The 16,391-nt window shown below is 41.5% G+C and overlaps 1 protein-coding gene across 1 annotated transcript; it reads right to left on the bottom strand.

Moving 5' to 3' along the window:
- Window positions 1-249: 249 nt before the first annotated feature.
- On the bottom strand, window positions 250-15,178 carry LOC311120290 (methyltransferase-like protein 22; the record flags this gene model as incomplete). The annotated part of the gene is made up of 6 exons (XM_084194919.1): window positions 250-506; window positions 2,302-2,470; window positions 5,710-5,812; window positions 6,230-6,310; window positions 6,547-6,600; window positions 15,107-15,178. Coding segments are annotated over 6 exons (512 nt in total), but the record flags the coding sequence as incomplete, so codon positions are not given.
- Between the last annotated feature and the right edge of the window lie 1,213 nt (window positions 15,179-16,391).

Below are 16,391 nucleotides of genomic sequence, written 5' to 3' on the forward strand. Positions count from 1 at the left end.
TGAAGGAAAAGCAGCCAACAAGTGCTCAGCATATGTGGGAACTCCTTCAAGACTGTTGGAAAAGCATTCCAGGTAAAGCTGGTTGAGAGAATGCCAAGCGTGTGCAAAGCTGTCATCAAGGCAAAGGGTGGCTACTTTGAAGAATCTAAAATCTAAAATATATTTTGATTTGTTTTACACTTTTTTGGTTATTACATGATTCCATATGTGTTATTTCATAGTTTTGATGTCTTCACTATTATTCTACAATGTAGAAAATAGTAAAAAATAAAGAAAAACCCTTGAATGAGTAGGTGTGTCCAAACTTTGACTGGTACTGTATATAAATAATCTCTATATTGTATCAATACTTTATCAACACTGACCACAAGAGGTTCAGAAAACACTAGGTCTAAGATCAGAAAACTCCATGTCTCAGGTGTAGGAGCAGGTCAAGGTGCAGGTGTAGGAGCAGGTCAGCTCCTCCGAGGGGGTTAGACAGGCACCGCTGTCACTTTCCACAACTCCTGGAAAAAGAGAATGTCTAACATCGGAATTGGAGTTGATGACAACACAATACATAAAAGACCGTAAATACCCAACTTGAAGCAACCATATATTTAGCCATGGAGCACGTTCTGATTGGCCAGTGAGGGGTCATGCCTTGACACACCTACAACTTATTCATCAAAACCCAGCCCTTTCGCGCCACCGCCAGCTCCTGCGCTCATAATTCCCGCTGTGAAAATAGCTAAACTATTTCAGACACCCGCCCTGGACCTATAGTGCTTCCGCCAGCGCTAAGATTTACCATTGTGTTAGGTTTGTAGATGTACCATTGTGTTAGGTTTGTAGATGTACCATTGTGTTAGCTTTGTAGATTTACCATTGTGTTAGGTAGATTTACCTTTGTGTTAGGTAGATTTACCTTTGTGTTAGCTTAGTAGATTTACCATTGTGTTAGCTTAGTAGAGTTACCATTTTGTTCGATTTACCCTTCCGTTAGCTTTGTAGAGTTACCATTTTGTTCGATTTACCCTTACGTTAGCTTTGTAGAGTTACCATTTTGTTCGATTTACCCTTACGTTAGCTTTGTAGAGTTACCATTTTGTTCGATTTACCATTGTGTTAGGTTTGTAGATTTACCATTGTGTTAGGTAGATTTACCTTTGTGTTAGCTTAGTAGATTTACAATTGTGTTAGGTTTGTTAAATGGAGCCCACAATCCCACAGTGTACTAGAAATATAAGGATATAGTACTAGAAACATTCTGTTGGGTAGGGGTTTAGGATATAGTACTAGAAACATTATGTTGGGTAGGGGTTTAGGATATAGTACTAGAAACATTCTGTTGGGTAGGGGTTTAGGATATAGTACTAGAAACATTCTGTTGGGTAGGGGTTTAGGATATAGTACTAGAAACATTCTGTTGGGTAGGGGTTTAGGATATAGTACTAGAAACATTCTGTTGGGTAGGGGTTTAGGATATAGTACTAGAAACATTCTGTTGGGTAGGGGTTTAGGATATAGTACTAGAAACATTGTGTTGGGTAGGGGATTAGGATATAGTACTAGAAACATTGTGTTGGGTAGGGGTTTAGGATATAGTACTAGAAACATTCTGTTGGGTAGGGGTTTAGGATATAGTACTAGAAACATTGTGTTGGGTAGGGGTTTAGGATATAGTACTAGAAACATTCTGTTGGGTAGGGGTTTAGGATATAGAACTAGAAACATTGTGTTGGTTAGGGTTTAGGATATAGTACTAGAAACATTGTGTTGGTTAGGGTTTAGGATATAGTACTAGAAACATTCTGTTGGGTAGGGGTTTAGGATATAGAACTAGAAATATTCTGTTGGGTGGGTTTAGGATATAGTACTAGAAACATTATGTTGGGTGGGTTTAGGATATAGTACTAGAAACATTGTGTTGGGTAGGGGTTTAGGATATAGTACTAGAAACATTGTGTTGGGTAGGGGTTTAGGATATAGTACTAGAAACATTCTGTTGGGTAGGGGTTTAGGATATAGTACTAGAAACATTCTGTTGGGTAGGGGTTTAGGATATAGTACTAGAAACATTCTGTTGGGTAGGGGTTTAGGATATAGTACTAGAAACATTGTGTTGGGTGGGGGTTTAGGATATAGTACTAGAAACATTCTGTTGGTTAGGGGTTTAGGATATAGTACTAGAAACATTCTGTTGGTTAGGGGTTTAGGATATAGTACTAGAAACATTGTGTTGGGTAGGGGTTTAGGATATAGTACTAGAAACATTCTGTTGGGTAGGGGTTACTAGGTTCAGTAAAGTGTGTTTCTCACCAGCTGCTCTATGCGCTCATACAGCAGGCACTGTGGGAAGGAGGGGGTGACCTGCTCCACTGTGAAGCATGTCCGGCCGTCCCTTAGCTCCTGCATCTCACACAGACAGTTGCGGAAATGGTTGTAGGCCTCGCAGGATACGTCCAGGTGTCTCAGAGTGAAGTTCAGCCTGGGGAACACACACACACACACACACACAGACACACACACACACACACAAGTAGGCAAGCACGCGCGCACACACACACACACACACACATCATTACACAAAGACTAAATGACAAGATGTGGCACATGAGCTGGATTTATTTTTTACATTTAGCATAAATCTAGAATATACAGTGTATATATATATATATATATATATATATATATATATATATACACACACACAGTGAGGGAAAAAAGTATTTGATCCCGTGCTGATTTTGTACGTTTGCCAACTGACAAAGAAATGATCAGTCTATAATTTTAATGGTAGGTTTATTTGAACAGTGAGAGACAGAATAACAACAACAAAATCCAGAAAAACGCATGTCAAAAATGTTATAAATTGATTTGCATTTTAATGAGGGAAATAAGTATTTGACCCCCTCTCAATCAGAAAGATTTCTGGCTCCCAGGTGTCTTTTATACAGGTAACGAGCTGAGATTAGGAGCACACTCTTAAAGGGAGTGCTCCTAATCTCAGTTTGTTACCTGTATAAAAGACACCTGTCCACAGAAGCAATCAATCAATCAGATTCCAAACTCTCCACCATGGCCAAGACCAAAGAGCTCTCCAACGATGTCAGGGACAAGATTGTAGACCTACACAAGGCTGGAATGGGCTACAAGACCATCGCCAAGCAGCTTGGTGAGAAGGTGACAATAGTTGGTGCGATTATTCGCAAATGGAAGAAACACAAAAGAACTGTCAATCTCCCTCGGCCTGGGGCTCCATGCAAGATCTCACCTCGTGGAGTTGCAGTGATCATGAGAACGGTGAGGAATCAGCCCAGAACTACACGGGAGGATCTTGTCAATGATCTCAAGGCAGCTGGGACCATAGTCACCAAGAAAACTATTGGTAACACACTACGCCGTGAAGGACTGAAATCCTGCAGCGCCCGCAAGGTCCCCCTGCTCAAGAAAGCACATATACAGGCCCATCTGAAGTTTGCCAATGAACATCTGAATGATTCAGAGGAGAACTGGGTGAAAGTGTTGTGGTCAGATGAGACCAAAATCGAGCTCTTTGGCATCAACTCAACTCGCCGTGTTTGGAGGAGGAGGAATGCTGCCTATGATCCCAAGAACACCATCCCCACCGTCAAACATGGAGGTGGAAACATTATGCTTTGGGGGTGTTTTTCTGCTAAGGGGACAGGACAACTTCACCGCATCAAAGGGACGATGGACGGGGCCATGTACCGTCAAATCTTGGGTGAGAACCTCCTTCCCTCAGCCAGGGCATTGAAAATGGGTCGTGGATGGGTATTCCAGCATGACAATGACCCAAAACACACGGCCAAGGCAACAAAGGAGTGGCTCAAGAAGAAGCACATTAAGGTCCTGGAGTGGCCTAGCCAGTCTCCAGACCTTAATCCCATAGAAAATCTGTGGAGGGAGCTGAAGGTTCGAGTTGCCAAACGTCATCCTCGAAACCTTTAATGACTTGGAGAAGATCTGCAAAGAGGAGTGGGACAAAATCCCTGCTGAGATGTGTGCAAACCTGGTGGCCAACTACAAGAAACGTCTGACCTCTGTGATTGCCAACAAGGGTTTTGCCACCAAGTACTAAGTCATGTTTTGCAGAGGGGTCAAATACTTATTTCCCTCATTAAAATGCAAATCAATTTATAACATTTTTGACATGAGTTTTTCTGGATGTTTTTGTTGTTATTCTGTCTGTCTCTGTTCAAATAAACCTAGCATTAAAATTATAGACTGATCATGTCTTTGTCAGTGGGCAAACGTGCAAAATCAGCAGGGGATCAAATACTTTTTTCCCTCACTGTATATACACACAGTATCAGTCAAAAGTTTGGACATACCTAATCATTCAAGGCTTTTTCTTTATTTTTACTATTTTCTACATTGTAGAATAATAGTGAAGACATACAAACTATGAAATAATACATATGGAATCATGTAGTAACCAATTTAAGTGTTTAACAAATCAAAATGTATTTTATATTTGAGATTCTTCAAAGTAGCCACCCTTTGCCTTGATGACAGCTTTGCACACTCTTGGCATTCTCTCAACCATTGTCCGTAGAGCACAGATCTGGGGAAGCGTACCAAAAAATGTCTGCAGCATTGAAGGTCTCCAAGAACACAGTGGCCTCCATCATTCTTAACTGGAAGAAGTTTGGAACCACCAAGACTCTTCCTAGAGCTGGCCGCCCGGCCAAACTAAGCAACCGGGGGAGAAGGGCCTTGGTCAGGGAGGTGACCAAGAACCTGATGGTCACTCTGACAGAGCTCCAGAGTTCCTCTGTGGAGATGGAATAAACTTACAGAAGGACAACCATCTCTGCAGCACTCCACCAATCAGGCCTTTATGGTAGAGTGGCCAGACGGATGCCACTCTTCAGTAAAAGGCAAATGACAGCCCGCTTGGAGTTTGCCAAAAGGCACCTAAAGGACTCTCAGACCATGAGAAACAAGATTCTCTGATCTGATGAAACCAAGATTTGGCCTGAATGCCAAGCATCACGTCTGGAGGAAAACTGGCACCATCCCTACGGTGAAGCATGGTGGTGGCAGCATCATGCTGTGGGGATGTTTTTCAGCGGCAGGGACTGGGAGGCTAGTCAGGATGGAGGTAAAGATGAATGAAGCAAAGTACAGAGAACTCAGGAACTCAGACTGGGGTTAAGGTTCACCTTCCAACAGGACAACGACCCTAAGCACACAGCCAAGACAACGCAAGAGTGGCTTCGGGACAAGTCTCTGAATGTCCTTGAGTGGCCCAGCCAGAGCCCGGACATGAACCCGATCTAACATCTCTGGAGAGACCTGAAAATAGCTGTGCAGTGACACTCCCCATTCTACCTGACAGAGCTTGAGAGGATCTACAGAGAAGAATGGGAGAAACTCCCCAAATACAGGTGTGCCAAGCTTGTAGCGTCATACCCAAGAAGACTAGAGGCAGTAATCGCTGCCAAAGGTGCTTCAACAAAGTACTGAGTAAAGGGTCTGAATACTTATGTAAATGTGATATTTCCGTTTATAATTTTTTTTACATTTCCAAACATTTCGAATAACCTGTTTTTGCTTTGTCATTATGGGATATTGTGTGTAGATTGATGAGGGAAAAAAACTATTTAATCAATTTTAGAATAAGGCTGTAATGTAACAAAATGTGGAAAAGGTCAAGGGGTCTGAATACTTTCTGAATGCACTGTGGTACAGGTATGTTACCTCTTCTCTATAGACAGGTATGTAGTACAGGGGAGATGGAGGTTGTTACAGATTCTGTACAGAGTTCGGAACAGCGCGTCTGTCAGATCGTCATCATAGCACACTGGAATAAATCACAAATAAAGCACCATTTATTCCATTAATATTCCATAGAGATCATTCAGCACCATACCTGTGTTCAGCATCTCTAGCTCTGCTCTGAGTGCTAGTGAATTTGCAGGGGGAAATCCCAACTCAATAGTAAGGTTACATTAGATACCTACAGCATATAGGTAGATCAGTAGGGTCACACCTGATCCCACCTGATAACACCTGAACCCACCTGATAAACACCTGATCCCACCTGATAAACACCTGATCCCACCTGATAAACACCTGATCCCACCTGATAAACACCTGATCCCACCTGATAAACACCTGATCCCACCTGATAAACACCTGAACCCACCTGATAAACACCTGATCCCACCTGATAAACACCTGAACCCACCTTATCAACACCTGATCCCACCTGTCTTACCATCAGCCGCAATGATAACCGTTGTGTTGTCATGGAGATCTGCCACTTCATCCTCCGTCCATCCAAACTCTGCATCAGTGTCTGAAACAAGGGATGAATTGAGAAAAGGAGGAGAGATCAGCAGAGAGACCATGGTTTAACATGGTGTGTGTGTTTCTCTATGTGTGTTTGTTTGTTTGTCTGTGTGTCTCTTTGTGTGTGTGTGTGTGTGTGTGTCTGTGTGTGTGTGTGTCTGTGTGTGTGTGTGTGTGTGTCTCTTTGTGTGTGTGTGTGTGTGTGTGTGTGTGTGTGTGTGTGTGTGTGTGTAGCCTACCCACCTGTGCAGAGATCGTGTCTGAGCCAGTCCAGTAGACGTACTCGCACCTCCCCACCTGTTAGAGACAACACTATAATACTCAATACTATCACCTCCCCACCTGTTAAAGAGACAACACAACACTATAATACTCAATACTATCACCTCCCCACCTGTTAAAGAGACAACACTATAATACTCAATACTATCACCTCCCCACCTGTTATAGAGACAACACTATAATACTCAATACTATCACCTCCCCACCTGTTATAGAGACAACACTATAATACTCAATACTATCACCTCCCCACCTGTTATAGAGACAACACTATAATACTCAATACTATCACCTCCCCACCTGTTATAGAGACAACACAACACTATAATACTCAATACTATCACCTCCCCACCTGTTATAGAGACAACACTATAATACTCAATACTATCACCTCCCCACCTGTTAAAGAGACAACACTATAATACTCAATACTATCACCTCCCCACCTGTTAAAGAGACAACACTATAATACTCAATACTATCACCTCCCCACCTGTTAAAGAGACAACACTATAATACTCAATACTATCACCTCCCCACCTGTTAAAGAGACAACACTATAATACTCAATACTATCACCTCCCCACCTGTTAAAGATACAACACTATAATACTCAATACTATCACCTCCCCACCTGTTAAAGATACAACACTATAATACTCAATACTATCACCTCCCCACCTGTTAAAGATACAACACTATAATACTCAATACTATCACCTCCCCACCTGTTAAAGATACAACACTATAATACTCAATACTATCACCTCCCCACCTGTTAAAGATACAACACTATAATACTCAATACTATCACCTCCCCACCTGTTAAAGATACAACACTATAATACTCAATACTATCACCTCCCCACCTGTTAAAGATACAACACTATAATACTCAATACTATCACCTCCCCACCTGTTAAAGATACAACACTATAATACTCAATACTATCACCTCCCCACCTGTTAAAGATACAACACTATAATACTCAATACTATCACCTCCCCACCTGTTAAAGATACAACACTATAATACTCAATACTATCACCTCCCCACCTGTTAAAGAGACAACACTATAATACTCAATACTATCACCTCCCCACCTGTTAAAGAGACAACACTATAATACTCAATACTATCACCTAACCAGGTAAAACTCTGTTCCCTGTAGGGTATGACCGGGATTAATAAATTGTAAAACGGTTTTATATGGGCTATGATGGGACCAGCATTTTTCTAAAATCAGGTCATATGGGTTTTATAAAACTGCTGGAAAAACTCCTGGTCCTAGGGAGGATGAAAACTCTGTCGAACTGCAGCAATCTTGCACTTGTTCATATGAATTCCATGTAAAGACTAACAGGGTTGTACAGACACAGAGACAACAACTGTGATTGCACAATAGAACTAACAGGGCTGAGCTGGCTGTATGCAGGGTTGCATTATGTACGCCTTCGCATCTGTAATTAAAAAGGTGAATCACACAGTCTGTCATCACTATTGTGTTGATAGATTTTCCAGTTCATAATGTTGGATTAACCATGTCTAGGTAGGATTAACCATGTCTAGGTAGGATTAACCATGTCTAGGTAGGATTAACCATGTCTAGGTAGGATTAACCATGTCTAGGTTGGATTAACCATGTCTAGGTTGGATTAACCATGTCTAGGTAGCCTAGCTAGCTGAAGTTTGAATATAAACCACATTTGATGACCTTAAATGATTTTCTCTGAAACACAAATAAAAGGGCTATAAATAGATAAGGTTAGCGGTTGGTTTACCCTGTCAGAAAGGACAGGGCCACAGCAGGCTGTATTCGGTAGGCCAGTTGATCAGACTGGTAAAACCATCTCCTTTTGATCCCATACAGCATGTCAGACTGGTAAAACCATCTCCTTTTGATCCCATACAGCATGTCAGACTGGTAAAACCATCTCCTTTTGATCCCATACAGCATGTCAGACTGGTAAAACCATCTCCTTTTGATCCCATACAGCATGTCAGACTGGTAAAACCATCTCCTTTTGATCCCATACAGCATGTCAGACTGGTAAAACCATCTCCTTTTGATCCAATACAGCATGTCAGACTGGTAAAACCATTTCCTTTTGATCCCATACAGCATGTCAGACTGGTAAAACCATCTCCTTTTGATCCCATACAGCATGTCAGACTGGTAAAACCATCTCCTTTTGATCCCATACAGCATGTCAGACTGGTAAAACCATTTCCTTTTGATCCAATACAGCATGTCAGACTGGTAAAACCATCTCCTTTTGATCCCATACAGCATGTCAGACTGGTAAAACCATCTCCTTTTGATCCCATACAGCATGTCAGACTGGTAAAACCATCTCCTTTTGATCCCATACAGCATGTCAGACTGGTAAAACCATCTCCTTTTGATCCCATACAGCATGTCAGACTGGTAAAACCATTTCCTTTTGATCCCATACAGCATGTCAGACTGGTAAAACCATCTCCTTTTGATCCCATACAGCATGTCAGACTGGTAAAACCATCTCCTTTTGATCCCATACAGCATGTCAGACTGGTAAAACCATCTCCTTTTGATCCAATACAGCATGTCAGACTGGTAAAACCATCTCCTTTTGATCCCATACAGCATGTCAGACTGGTAAAACCATCTCCTTTTGATCCCATACAGCATGTCAGACTGGTAAAACCATCTCCTTTTGATCCCATACAGCATGTCAGACTGGTAAAACCATCTCCTTTTGATCCCATACAGCATGTCAGACTGGTAAAACCATCTCCCTTTGATCCCATACAGCATGTCAGACTGGTAAAACCATCTCCTTTTGATCCCATACAGCATGTCAGACTGGTAAAACCATCTCCTTTTGATCCCATACAGCATGTCAGACTGGTAAAACCATCTCCTTTTGATCCCATACAGCATGTCAGACTGGTAAAACCATCTCCTTTTGATCCCATACAGCATGTCAGACTGGTAAAACCATCTCCTTTTGATCCCATACAGCATGTCAGACTGGTAAAACCATCTCCTTTTGATCCCATACAGCATGTCAGACTGGTAAAACCATCTCCTTTTGATCCCATACAGCATGTCAGACTGGTAAAACCATCTCCTTTTGATCCCATACAGCATGTCAGACTGGTAAAACCATCTCCTTTTGATCCCATACAGCATGTCAGACTGGTAAAACCATCTCCTTTTGATCCCATACAGCATGTCAGACTGGTAAAACCATCTCCTTTTGATCCCATACAGCATGTCAGACTGGTAAAACCATCTCCTTTTGATCCCATACAGCATGTCAGACTGGTAAAACCATCTCCTTTTGATCCCATACAGCATGTCAGACTGGTAAAACCATCTCCTTTTGATCCCATACAGCATGTCAGACTGGTAAAACCATCTCCTTTTGATCCCATACAGCATGTCAGACTGGTAAAACCATCTCCTTTTGATCCCATACAGCATGTCAGACTGGTAAAACCATCTCCTTTTGATCCCATACAGCATGTCAGACTGGTAAAACCATCTCCTTTTGATCCAATACAGCATGTCAGACTGGTAAAACCATCTCCTTTTGATCCAATACAGCATGTCAGACTGGTAAAACCATTTCCTTTTGATCCAATACAGCATGTCAGACTGGTAAAACCATCTCCTTTTGATCCCATACAGCATGTCAGACTGGTAAAACCACCTCCTTTTGATCCCATACAGCATGTCAGACTGGTAAAACCATCTCCTTTTGATCCAATACAGCATGTCAGACTGGTAAAACCATTTCCTTTTGATCCAATACAGCATGTCAGACTGGTAAAACCATCTCCTTTTGATCCCATACAGCATGTCAGACTGGTAAAACCATCTCCTTTTGATCCCATACAGCATGTCAGACTGGTAAAACCATCTCCTTTTGATCCCATACAGCATGTCAGACTGGTAAAACCATCTCCTTTTGATCCCATACAGCATGTCAGACTGGTAAAACCATCTCCTTTTGATCCCATACAGCATGTCAGACTGGTAAAACCATCTCCTTTTGATCCCATACAGCATGTCAGACTGGTAAAACCATCTCCTTTTGATCCCATACAGCATGTCAGACTGGTAAAACCATCTCCTTTTGATCCCATACAGCATGTCAGACTGGTAAAACCATCTCCTTTTGATCCCATACAGCATGTCAGACTGGTAAAACCATCTCCTTTTGATCCCATACAGCATGTCAGACTGGTAAAACCATCTCCTTTTGATCCCATACAGCATGTCAGACTGGTAAAACCATCTCCTTTTGATCCCATACAGCATGTCAGACTGGTAAAACCATCTCCTTTTGATCCAATACAGCATGTCAGACTGGTAAAACCATCTCCTTTTGATCCAATACAGCATGTCAGACTGGTAAAACCATCTCCTTTTGATCCCATACAGCATGTCAGACTGGTAAAACCATCTCCTTTTGATCCCATACAGCATGTCAGACTGGTAAAACCATCTCCTTTTGATCCCATACAGCATGTCAGACTGGTAAAACCATCTCCTTTTGATCCCATACAGCATGTCAGACTGGTAAAACCATCTCCTTTTGATCCCATACAGCATGTCAGACTGGTAAAACCATCTCCTTTTGATCCCATACAGCATGTCAGACTGGTAAAACCATCTCCTTTTGATCCCATACAGCATGTCAGACTGGTAAAACCATCTCCTTTTGATCCCATACAGCATGTCAGACTGGTAAAACCATCTCCTTTTGATCCCATACAGCATGTCAGACTGGTAAAACCATCTCCTTTTGATCCCATACAGCATGTCAGACTGGTAAAACCATCTCCTTTTGATCCCATACAGCATGTCAGACTGGTAAAACCATCTCCTTTTGATCCCATACAGCATGTCAGACTGGTAAAACCATCTCCTTTTGATCCAATACAGCATGTCAGACTGGTAAAACCATCTCCTTTTGATCCCATACAGCATGTCAGACTGGTAAAACCATCTCCTTTTGATCCCATACAGCATGTCAGACTGGTAAAACCATCTCCTTTTGATCCCATACAGCATGTCAGACTGGTAAAACCATCTCCTTTTGATCCAATACAGCATGTCAGACTGGTAAAACCATCTCCTTTTGATCCCATACAGCATGTCAGACTGGTAAAACCACCTCCTTTTGATCCCATACAGCATGTCAGACTGGTAAAACCATCTCCTTTTGATCCAATACAGCATGTCAGACTGGTAAAACCATTTCCTTTTGATCCAATACAGCATGTCAGACTGGTAAAACCATCTCCTTTTGATCCCATACAGCATGTCAGACTGGTAAAACCATCTCCTTTTGATCCCATACAGCATGTCAGACTGGTAAAACCATCTCCTTTTGATCCCATACAGCATGTCAGACTGGTAAAACCATCTCCTTTTGATCCCATACAGCATGTCAGACTGGTAAAACCATCTCCTTTTGATCCCATACAGCATGTCAGACTGGTAAAACCATCTCCTTTTGATCCCATACAGCATGTCAGACTGGTAAAACCATCTCCTTTTGATCCCATACAGCATGTCAGACTGGTAAAACCATCTCCTTTTGATCCCATACAGCATGTCAGACTGGTAAAACCATCTCCTTTTGATCCCATACAGCATGTCAGACTGGTAAAACCATCTCCTTTTGATCCCATACAGCATGTCAGACTGGTAAAACCATTTCCTTTTGATCCCATACAGCATGTCAGACTGGTAAAACCATCTCCTTTTGATCCAATACAGCATGTCAGACTGGTAAAACCATCTCCTTTTGATCCAATACAGCATGTCAGACTGGTAAAACCATCTCCTTTTGATCCCATACAGCATGTCAGACTGGTAAAACCATCTCCTTTTGATCCCATACAGCATGTCAGACTGGTAAAACCATCTCCTTTTGATCCCATACAGCATGTCAGACTGCTAAAACCATCTCCTTTTGATCCCATACAGCATGTCAGACTGGTAAAACCATCTCCTTTTGATCCCATACAGCATGTCAGACTGGTAAAACCATCTCCTTTTGATCCCATACAGCATGTCAGACTGGTAAAACCATCTCCTTTTGATCCCATACAGCATGTCAGACTGGTAAAACCATCTCCTTTTGATCCCATACAGCATGTCAGACTGGTAAAACCATCTCCTTTTGATCCCATACAGCATGTCAGACTGGTAAAACCATTTCCTTTTGATCCCATACAGCATGTCAGAGTGGTAAAACCATCTCCTTTTGATCCCATACAGCATGTCAGACTGGTAAAACCATCTCCTTTTGATCCCATACAGCATGTCAGACTGGTAAAACCATCTCCTTTTGATCCAATACAGCATGTCAGACTGGTAAAACCATCTCCTTTTGATCCCATACAGCATGTCAGACTGGTAAAACCATTTCCTTTTGATCCCATACAGCATGTCAGAGTGGTAAAACCATCTCCTTTTGATCCCATACAGCATGTCAGACTGGTAAAACCATTTCCTTTTGATCCAATACAGCATGTCAGACTGGTAAAACCATCTCCTTTTGATCCCATACAGCATGTCAGACTGGTAAAACCATCTCCTTTTGATCCCATACAGCATGTCAGACTGGTAAAACCATCTCCTTTTGATCCCATACAGCATGTCAGACTGGTAAAACCATCTCCTTTTGATCCCATACAGCATGTCAGACTGGTAAAACCATCTCCTTTTGATCCCATACAGCATGTCAGACTGGTAAAACCATCTCCTTTTGATCCCATACAGCATGTCAGACTGGTAAAACCATCTCCTTTTGATCCCATACAGCATGTCAGACTGGTAAAACCATCTCCTTTTGATCCCATACAGCATGTCAGACTGGTAAAACCATTTCCTTTTGATCCCATACAGCATGTCAGACTGGTAAAACCATTTCCTTTTGATCCCATACAGCATGTCAGACTGGTAAAACCATCTCCTTTTGATCCCATACAGCATGTCAGACTGGTAAAACCATCTCCTTTTGATCCCATACAGCATGTCAGACTGGTAAAACCATCTCCTTTTGATCCCATACAGCATGTCAGACTGGTAAAACCATCTCCTTTTGATCCCATACAGCATGTCAGACTGGTAAAACCATCTCCTTTTGATCCCATACAGCATGTCAGACTGGTAAAACCATCTCCTTTTGATCCCATACAGCATGTCAGACTGGTAAAACCATCTCCTTTTGATCCCATACAGCATGTCAGACTGGTAAAACCATCTCCTTTTGATCCCATACAGCATGTCAGACTGGTAAAACCATTTCCTTTTGATCCCATACAGCATGTCAGAGTGGTAAAACCATCTCCTTTTGATCCCATACAGCATGTCAGAGTGGTAAAACCATCTCCTTTTGATCCCATACAGCATGTCAGACTGGTAAAACCATCTCCTTTTGATCCAATACAGCATGTCAGACTGGTAAAACCATCTCCTTTTGATCCCATACAGCATGTCAGACTGGTAAAACCATTTCCTTTTGATCCCATACAGCATGTCAGAGTGGTAAAACCATCTCCTTTTGATCCCATACAGCATGTCAGACTGGTAAAACCATTTCCTTTTGATCCAATACAGCATGTCAGACTGGTAAAACCATCTCCTTTTGATCCCATACAGCATGTCAGACTGGTAAAACCATCTCCTTTTGATCCCATACAGCATGTCAGACTGGTAAAACCATCTCCTTTTGATCCCATACAGCATGTCAGACTGGTAAAACCATTTCCTTTTGATCCCATACAGCATGTCAGACTGGTAAAACCATTTCCTTTTGATCCCATACAGCATGTCAGACTGGTAAAACCATCTCCTTTTGATCCCATACAGCATGTCAGACTGGTAAAACCATCTCCTTTTGATCCCATACAGCATGTCAGACTGGTAAAACCATCTCCTTTTGATCCAATACAGCATGTCAGACTGGTAATGGTTTGGTGTAGGCTGCTGCAACATTTCTGTTAAGAGTTTTTGCTTGTGTCTAGACTCGGCAGGTAGCTTAGTGGTTAAGAGCGTAGTGCCAGTAACCTAAAGGTCGCTGGTTCTAATCCCCGAGCCGACTAGGTGAAAAATCTGTCGATGTGCCCTTGAGCAAGGCACTTAACCCTAATTGCTCCTGTAAGCCGCTCTGGATAAGAGCGTCAGCTAAATGACTAAAATGTAAAATGTAAATGTTGTCAAGTTGGCTAAATAAATAGCCCTATTCTTTAGTGCGTGCCACTGTGAACTGTGATTTCTGGGAATCTGGTTTGTCAAGAAAAATACAACCACGAGTTGACAATTCATGAGGCAAATCAGTCTAAAAAAAAACATGACTTTGTCCCTCATCTTAAACCTTTGCATGAATATTTTTTATTAAACTATATGAAAAGTGGTGAGGCGCTGCCCGACCTGATTGAAAATTGCTGGGGCAAATGCCAGCTGGCCACACGTTTGCCCGCAGCCCTGGGCAAACGTAACAAATGTTCTCTCACCTGCAGGCTCCATCAGGTGTCTGTTTAAAATCACGTTCTTCTGGCACATGCTCAGTAGGTCCTCCCCAACGTCTGCAACACAACATTCCACAGATATTGGGATTTTACACAGCATTTATATAACTTTAAAACTTAACAGAGACATTGGGCTTATTTTTAAACATTACAGAGACATTGGGCTTTAAACATCCCAAAAATAAAACATTTTAAATAGAACCAACAGGGCAAAAAAATGATAAATGTAATTAAGAACAGCTTGCTAACATACTAGCTCATCAATTCTTACGATGATTCTAACCTTGGTTCACTGAAGCCTGGTAACTACCATGTAGAATGGTTTCTGCATCAGAGATGATTCTGACCTTGGTTCATTGAAGCATGGTAATTACTACAGTATAGTATAGTATAATATAGGCTACAGTATAGTATAGGCTACAGTATAGTATAGTATAGGCTACAGTATAGTACAGTATAGGCTACAGTATAGTATAGGCTACAGTATAGTATAGGCTACAGTATAGTATAGGCTACAGTATAGTATAGTATAGGCTACAGTATAGTACAGTATAGTATAGTATAGGCTACAGTATAGTACAGTATAGTATAGTATAGGCTACAGTATAGTACAGGCTACAGTATAGTACAGGCTACAGTATAGTACAGGCTACAGTATAGGCTACAGTATAGTACAGTATAGTATAGTATAGGCTACAGTATAGTACAGTATAGTATAGTATAGGCTACAGTATAGTACAGTATAGTATAGGCTACAGTATAGTATAGGCTACAGTATAGTATAGTATAGGCTACAGTATAGTACAGTATAGGCTACAGTATAGTACAGGCTACAGTATAGGCTACAGTATAGTACAGTATAGTATAGTATAGGCTACAGTATAGTACAGTATAGTATAGTATAGGCTACAGTATAGTACAGTATAGTATAGGCTACAGTATAGTACAGGCTACAGTATAGGCTACAGTATAGTACAGTATAGTATAGTATAGGCTACAGTATAGTACAGTATAGTATAGTATAGGCTACAGTATAGTACAGTATAGTATAGTATAGGCTACAGTATAGTACAGTATAGTATAGTATAGGCTACAGTATAGTATAGGCTACAGTATAGTATAGGCTACAGTATAGTACAGGCTACAGTATAGTACAGGCTACAGTACAGTATAGGCTACAGTACAGTATAGGCTACAGTATAGTATAGGCTACAGTATAGTATAGGCTACAGTACAGTATAGGCTACAGTATAGTATAGGCTACAGTCTA

This window comes from Coregonus lavaretus, assembly GCF_964263955.1.
Source record: "Coregonus lavaretus genome assembly, contig: HAP1_SCAFFOLD_3221, whole genome shotgun sequence".
NCBI classification, from domain to species: domain Eukaryota; kingdom Metazoa; phylum Chordata; class Actinopteri; order Salmoniformes; family Salmonidae; genus Coregonus; species Coregonus lavaretus.